The 7,635-nt window shown below is 36.3% G+C and overlaps 1 protein-coding gene across 1 annotated transcript in view; it reads left to right on the forward strand.

Annotated features, from left to right (window-relative positions):
* LOC116730816 (voltage-dependent calcium channel gamma-7 subunit-like) overlaps nt 1-7,238 on the forward strand; it is a 29,908-nt gene extending 22,670 nt beyond the window's left edge. The window contains exons 5-6 of the mRNA XM_032580315.1: nt 1,179-1,324; nt 4,074-7,238. Of these exons, the coding sequence (XP_032436206.1) occupies nt 1,179-1,324; nt 4,074-4,595 (668 nt within the window). The 3' untranslated portion in view covers nt 4,596-7,238. The remainder of the gene's footprint in view (nt 1-1,178; nt 1,325-4,073) is intronic.
* The last annotated feature ends 397 nt before the right edge of the window (nt 7,239-7,635 follow it).

The following is a 7,635-nucleotide window of genomic DNA, read 5'->3' on the forward strand; positions in this document are numbered from 1 at the left end:
TGGGTTCTGTTGTCTTTCTAACATAGTGTGGTGTAGGGGCTTTTCTGGTGATTTCTTCCTTCCTGTGCATAATATGCCAGGTTTTTCCTGCACCAGGCTTTACAGGTCGGCTGCAGTAAATCTGTTGACAGAAGAGATTCTGACACACTTCTAATGAGGCTTCATTGTCTTTGTTTTAATGTGTGTTTGTGTAAGCAATGGGAGTCCATATTTGAGTATATGTGTGCTTTGTGCACTCACATTTCTTTAAACCACAAACAGACATGCAGGTCTCTCAGTGTGTGCAAGACTGTTCTCGTTTTATCTCTTTGCTACAGCTCTGCCACTTGTAAAGGTTTTCTTAGCCTATTTGCAGCACCGTCAGGACACATAATCATTAGGCTTTCCAGGCTCTTTTTTTTTTTCCACAGAGCACAAACAAATACAAGTAAAAAAATAAAATAAAATCAGATTCAGATGAGAATAGCATTGCAGTAAATCAGGAGAAATGCATATTTCTAATTGGGTGGTTAATTGGGTGGCATTTTCTACAGCGTTGTCTAGAATGTCTGACCATTTTCTTTGTTTTTTTGTTTTAAAACCCTTATGTCAAAAACTGACTGTTCAAACGTTCAAATCATTTAAGTTCAACATGTACTATTAAAATTAAACTCTTTCTTTATTAGCATTACAGAAAATGTTTATGTTATGGAGTGCATCAACAATTTTCAAGATTTGGTATGTTACTAGGAAGCACTTTCATCTTTCAAAAATTATGAACAATAAACAGAACTTATTTTAAAGGATGACAGAAGAACTGCTGTTCCAGTTGGACTGAAGTCTTAAAGAAATTATTATAAGGAAGAGGATTCCATACAAAAGAAAAAAATAATAATTTTGACTCTAGTTTCAGAATTCTGACTTTTTTCTCAAAATTCTACAGAAAAAAATAGCAGAATTCTGACTTTTGATCTCAGAAGATTAAAGTCAGAATTCTGAGATTTTATCAGTGGTCCTAAGTCTCTTCTATATATGTCAACTCCTGGAGATAAGGAAAGAAAAAGATATATATTCTCAAGACATTGTCTCTGTCTTTATTCTGGTGTTTGTCAAGTTAATATAAAATGTGTCTTGTTATAAAGTGAACAATGATATGTGGTTTCAGTTGTATGTGTCTGTTGGTTTTTTTGCCTCCTCAGGTCTCAGTCTGGTGGTGGGTTTGGTTTTATACATTTCCAGTATTAATGACGAAGTGATGAATCGACCCAGAGAGCCAGAGCAGTTTTTTCATTACCACTACGGCTGGTCCTTTGCCTTCGCTGCCTCCTCCTTCCTGCTCAAAGAGGTAATTCAAGAAACACTCATGTATGCACACACATATTTCAATCACATGCAGTTGCAAAGTTACTTAGTTGCTAATCCTGCATGTAGATAAACACATGGCAGAAGCATTTAGGAGCTGTGTTACTATTTTGTCTGCAAACACTGCAGCTGCAGCACACATACTGTACGTTGCTGGAAAATTCAACTGAACACATAAGACCCTTTTAGCCAAATATATGCTGACGCTTAGGATTTATAGAGTCAGTATGCATAGGCCAGACACACACACACATAGATTGCATAGGATCTGGCTGTAAAACAAACACAGTTCAGATTAACACACTCATTTAAAACAACACACACATAAATGCACGTACACTCACCAGATGTATTGAGCCAAACACACGCTTAAAAGTGCCTGCGTAGGAGCTCGTCATTCCGCTCACATCAATATTCATAAATGTTAATAGCTGGAATACTTGAGGGCAGCATCTCTGTTGCAGCAGCACTTTGCATCAGAAAATTCCTCGCTGGTGGAGGCGGGGGTTCTCTGCTACACTCACTCTTTCATCCTTCAATCTTTTCATTTTTAGATCTTTCCTCCTCCTCCTTCTCCATCATCTCTTTTTCATCTTGCCTGTCGGCCTTTCTTTTCAGTCTGGTCTTGTCTTTGGATGTCCTTTACTTTTATCTTGTCTCTTCTGTCTTCTTTAATCTTCATTGTTTTAATCTTCTTTTGTCTCAACCCTCTTCTGTTTTTCTTTTCTCCACCTCATCCTCTTTCCTTCACTGCTTTTGCTGCATCCCCTCTTTGTCACTGTGACATCTTTTTTAAATGTATTATTTCACATTAGTTCCTTTTGTCCTTTTCTTCCACCAAATTTCATTGTTTTTACATTAGCACTTCTTCCTGATTTCCAACCTCCCTCTTTTTTCTAAGGCATTTTTTAAGTATTTATTTCTACCCTTTTGGTTAATTTTCAATTTTTTTTAATTTTGTTTAAAAAAAAGTGCCATTTTTTTAAAGCTTTCAGTCTTTTTGATAATTCCCTGTTGTCATTTAATTTTTTTATATTTCTTTTCTTTTCTTTGCCCGTCTCATATAATCATCCACATTTCCTTTATCTTTGTTTTTTTCATCCTTTTTGTACTTATTTCTGTAGAATTCCATAGCAGTTTTTCACACACAATCTGTTTCTCTAACACATACTTTCTCACTTTAATCAGCGTTCAAGTTTGTACATGTTTTTTGTAGTCATGATATTGTGGATGAATAGTGAATGAGCTGAGGAAGCTCAGTGAAAGCCCAAGTGAAAACATGAATACATTTTTGGGTAATTGCTCATTCCACCCTGCAGCTCTGAGGCCTTTTTGTCAACTCCTTGCAAAATTATGTCTGATTTATTCATCTTTTCCTCTCCTGATGGTTGTTTGAAATCTTGCAATTTATGAATAAGGATGCTGCAGGTTCTGTTAGCTCAAAAATTGGCTCAGTATTATTTCTCATTTTCTACTACCTGTGGTAATACAGATGTTATTATGAAATAAAAGGTAAAGTCTGCTTTTTCCCTTTGTCAATTTCGGTTTTCCGAAACAATTTCCCGACAGCATAAAATCCCTCTGGACTCAGCGAAGATAGTCCTGTTATTACTGTCTGTCATTAGACTGACACCATTAATACATGATTGTGTTTGGACTACTGCTGGAGAATGCTAAATGGAAAGCCATTTTAATATGAAAGACTCACTTTGCAGATGTAATAAATATGTGTTCTGGTTTCTGGGGTAACAGTTTGTAGCCTCCCAGATTATCTGTAATTATTGCTTTTTAGTTTAGTTAGATAAGTGCCTGCTAAGTTTTGTTTTATTTTTGTTGCAAAGAATCAAAAAATAATATCAAACAATGGTATGTAGGAAACGACACATTATGTCCCAACAGAATGGATGTAACATTAAACAATACATTTTGGCTACTAAACACTTCTATAAACAGTTAAATTTGAGTTGGTGTTTTGAAGGGATTCATCAGGTTTTTCATCATATTTGTTTTATTGTTTGTACTCTATTTAAGTAGTATATGAACTGCACTTATGCAGCACTTTTCTAGTCTTTGAACCACTCATGCTCATTTTAGATTTGAGTAACACTAATTCAAACTAATAACATTCACTTCTCAATGCAGAATATTGCTACACAACTTGATGTTCTGTGGCTAATTTTATGTCAACATGTGGTGGGGGAAAGCGTGAATCTAACTTTCTAATTGCCAGCTGACTGCTCTTCCCCTCTCAGGCCAGAGCAGTTCCTGTCAACAACTGAATCACTAGTTGAAATTCAGCGGGAACACAAATAAATAGAACCTAAATGTTGGATTCATATCTTTTCCTTAACTGAAGCCTTATCCTTTCTTGAGCAAACTGAAAACCCCCAACCGGGCCCCACTAGGGACAAGGGTGTTAGAAAATGGATGGATGGATTAATATATTTGTAGCACCTGGGGTTTTGAACTATGTTTCTTCATTTAGGTTTCTCTATGTTTAAATAGCAAATGACTATTTAGATTTAAATCTCCAAACCAGTTTTACATCAAACTCTGCAGTTAGAAGGCTACCTATGATATGTCTGAAATGTCAATTTCGGGGGTGGGGAAATAGGCAGCATTTATAGTTAATTTAAAAGAAAATGACCAAAATGACTACCTGTCCATTTTAGTCTACATTCACAGAAGATAAAATAAACCTATTTATGTAACTCTATCTGTGTCCTTCTCAGGGTGCAGGAGTGATGTCTGTCTACCTCTTTATGAAGCGTTATGCAGAGGAGGAGCTCTACCGCCCCCATCCAGCACTCTACCGCCCCCGTATGTCTGACTGCAGCGACTACAGTGGCCAGTTTCTTCATCCAGACTCCTGGGCTCCACCACAGCGGGGCCGAAGTCCCTCTGATGTCTCCTCTGACATCTCCATCCAGCTCAACCAGACCCCGCCGCCTCAGCAAACCCTAAAGGGCGGCAGTAGCTCCCAGGCAACGCCTTCTTCTTCCGGGCCTTCATCAGCTGCCAGCTACCAGCTCCATCCTGCGTCTTCCTCCTCCACCTCCTCCTCATATCCACACCCCCTTCACCCAGGTGCCACCTCTACCCTGACTAGGATGCCACATGTTCTCGCCCACTCGCAATCACATCCCCATTCGAGCGGGCCCCCACCTCAGTCCCTGCCGATGGTAGCACCTCCCTCTGCCGTGCCTCCTCCTCACTATCACACACACACACGAATGAGTGCCTCACCATGCTAGGCTGAGTGAGCATGGAGTGGGGTGGGGGGTGGGATACAGCTGGGGTTGATACACCAGATGGGGGGGGACATGCCTATGTTATAGCTCCGAAGGCACTCACCAGATGCACACAAACGCTAATCCTGCTCCCTTAAAGTGTGTGGGAGGAGGGATACAGCAGAGCAACTGAACGAAGGAGGTTAGAGGAGCAGAAAAGAAAAGGGGGAGAGGAGGAAAAAAAAGGAGGGAAGGGTGGAAGAAAAGCAGGTGGGCGAAAGGATGAGTCACTGTAATGCTGAGCCTGAGATGAAGACAGACGCTTAACAAAACTTTAACATGCTGGGAGGGAACACGCGATGGGAGGAGTGAGGAATATGATGATTAGTAGCAACAAGACATTCATGGGGTTTTCTGATGAATACATTCATCATCATGAACTTGATACAAAGGCAACAGCATGAAGAACAATTTAGGAAAGAAAAAAAAATTACAATGCTGTGTATTGTGGAAACAACAATTGAGCAACATAAAATGTATAATTTAAGCATTTTATTATCTGATTAACCAGATAAGACTCGATATATTTCCTTATTTGCAAAATTTTATCTTTTCATGAACATGGTGGGATAGTTTTCTGACCTGTATATTTCATAATAAATGCTGGTGAATATTGTTTAACATTTTCATCCCCGATATTGAGCTCAGTTATTTGGGACTCGATCATTCATCAGCCCTGAACTGAGTTTTTCATATTCAAAACTCATTCGTTTTAAATAAATAACCCATTTTATCAACATTTATTTTTCAGTATACACTCTGTAATAACTCACTCAGAACAGCATCAATGGCCTAACTCAATTTTTGTGAGAAATGTAACTGACATAAAGTCATAGAGATTAGACCTACAACATTTATGTTAAGATGAGTTTCTTCTTGGTTAATCTAGACACCCTTGATCAGAGCCATGATTATCTGAAATAGGATCAATAACCTTTTTAATAAAAATGTTTGTAGTGAAAAACATATTTACCTATCAACAATAAAACTGTCATTTGAAAATATGAGAAGAGGTATAATTTTTTTTCCTGTTTTGCTAAATGTTGACAATACTGCTTTCACAGCATCTTGATAACATAAAAGAAGAAAGTAAACAGGATCTGCATTGATTTCACCTTTTGCCTTTGTGTCATGACCTACCAATACAGCTCATTATGTAGGGGTTAACTGTATATGCATAGAGAGTTTTATGCCTGATAGTTTCTTGTATAGATTCTTCTTCTAAATTTTTGTCAAAACAAGAAAATCTAATCCCAATCAAAACTTGTTGGGAGGTAGCATTAATGGACATTTTTTGTATTTAAAGAAAAAAAAGTTTTGGGAATGAATGTGCTGCAATTTCTGGAATGAAGCTAAATATGTAACTCAGAGACTTTCTATGGATCTGATTCTGGATAGTTGAGGAACCTCTGTAGAATCAAAGGTTTCAGTGATTTGCATGAAATGTTCAAATCACTAATGGTAAAATCGAGATAAAGGACATTTAACAATCATGACCCAACACAAACAGTTAAGCTAACTGTTTTAAGAACATATTATGATAAATTGCATTTGAATCCATTTGAGTGACATTGTACTTCTCAGATTGGTAGATTTAAATGAAATCTCACTCACCCAGGTTTGACAAGAAGCAGAAAATTTATAGAAGAAATGAATAGAATTACTCAAAGTGCACTTTGAGTAACTCAAACTTGTTGGGGAGCAAACTGGAAACTTGTGTTTACTTCTTGTGGTGTTGTTTTACTAATGTGACAACTACTATAGTCATAAGTTCAATGCTGAAAAGCAATTCAAAATCAGTGAAAACAAAGTTTTGCTGGTTAAAGAAGTGCAAATATGTGCTACTTTACAATTCAAATCCCACATCTTAATTTGTCTCCGATCTGAATTTATCTTGTTTCACAGTAACTGCAGTGATTGCTTGTTTTTGTAGCTGAGTAGCAGTCATGCTTAAAATAAGCCATTGTTTTTAGCATTTTTAGATTTATGCGGAAAAACTATATGCTTACAAGCTGTGATACTATGATAAAAAAGAAACATGTAGCCAATGCAGTTAAGAATATTTTATTATTCTTTGTTATGTAGCTATTAGATAAGAAATGATTTAGCTGCTGATAAGAATTTTTGAATATATTTTGCAGATGTATTTTTTATTTTGAACTGCTAAGAGTTGAGCATCCATGCTTATGAATACTCACATGCACACATAAACATGTCTATTAAGCTGACTGTAAAAATCTCTGCAAAAATACCAACAAAGTGTTTTGTTTTTTTTTTTAAACTGCAGTGGAGAAATGAAGCTTTAAAAAAATATTTATTTTATTTTTACCTCTTTTGTTAAAAGGTTTATTTTTTTTTTTCCCAAGCTGTGATTTGGTCTAAAAAATCACTCTGCATCATAAGTATGCAATCAACGCAGGTTGAATTATGTAAGAGTTGGTGGACATCTTGAGTCAGTTATATTAGACTCAATTGATACCTAGTGAAAACAATATTTATTTAAATGAGCTGCTTTATTGCATAACTTTATTTTTGTCATGCCTGAAAGTGTACCATTTGCAGTGTTTTGTTAACTTTGAACTCAATAAACCTTTGCCTGACTCTAGACTTCTATTTGCCTATTTGTTAATTATGCAGATTTTTAATGAACATGCAACAAATCAGAATAGTTGTGAAGCATCATTGTTGTGCTTAACTAAGAATTATTTGTCCAGCGATAACATATGAAAAAATTATGTCTCGCTTTTTATTGTAAGGCACAAACAGCTGTTGAAGAAAATGAAAAAAGGGGGAAAAGTGTTTATTAATAAAATCCTCCTATTATATATTTTTAGTCATTTTTTTATTATGCCTTGTGATGGTTTATATGTTAGTAAACAAAAAAGATGGAAAATCACTTAAAAATAAAATCTAAAACAACTTATAACATTCACATAGTGTCAAGAGAAAAACAACTTTGTTTCCAGGAGTCTGTTGGAACCAATGCTATTGCCCACAAATTTGG

This window comes from Xiphophorus hellerii, chromosome 13 (genome assembly GCF_003331165.1).
Source record: "Xiphophorus hellerii strain 12219 chromosome 13, Xiphophorus_hellerii-4.1, whole genome shotgun sequence".
In the NCBI taxonomy this organism is placed as follows: domain Eukaryota; kingdom Metazoa; phylum Chordata; class Actinopteri; order Cyprinodontiformes; family Poeciliidae; genus Xiphophorus; species Xiphophorus hellerii.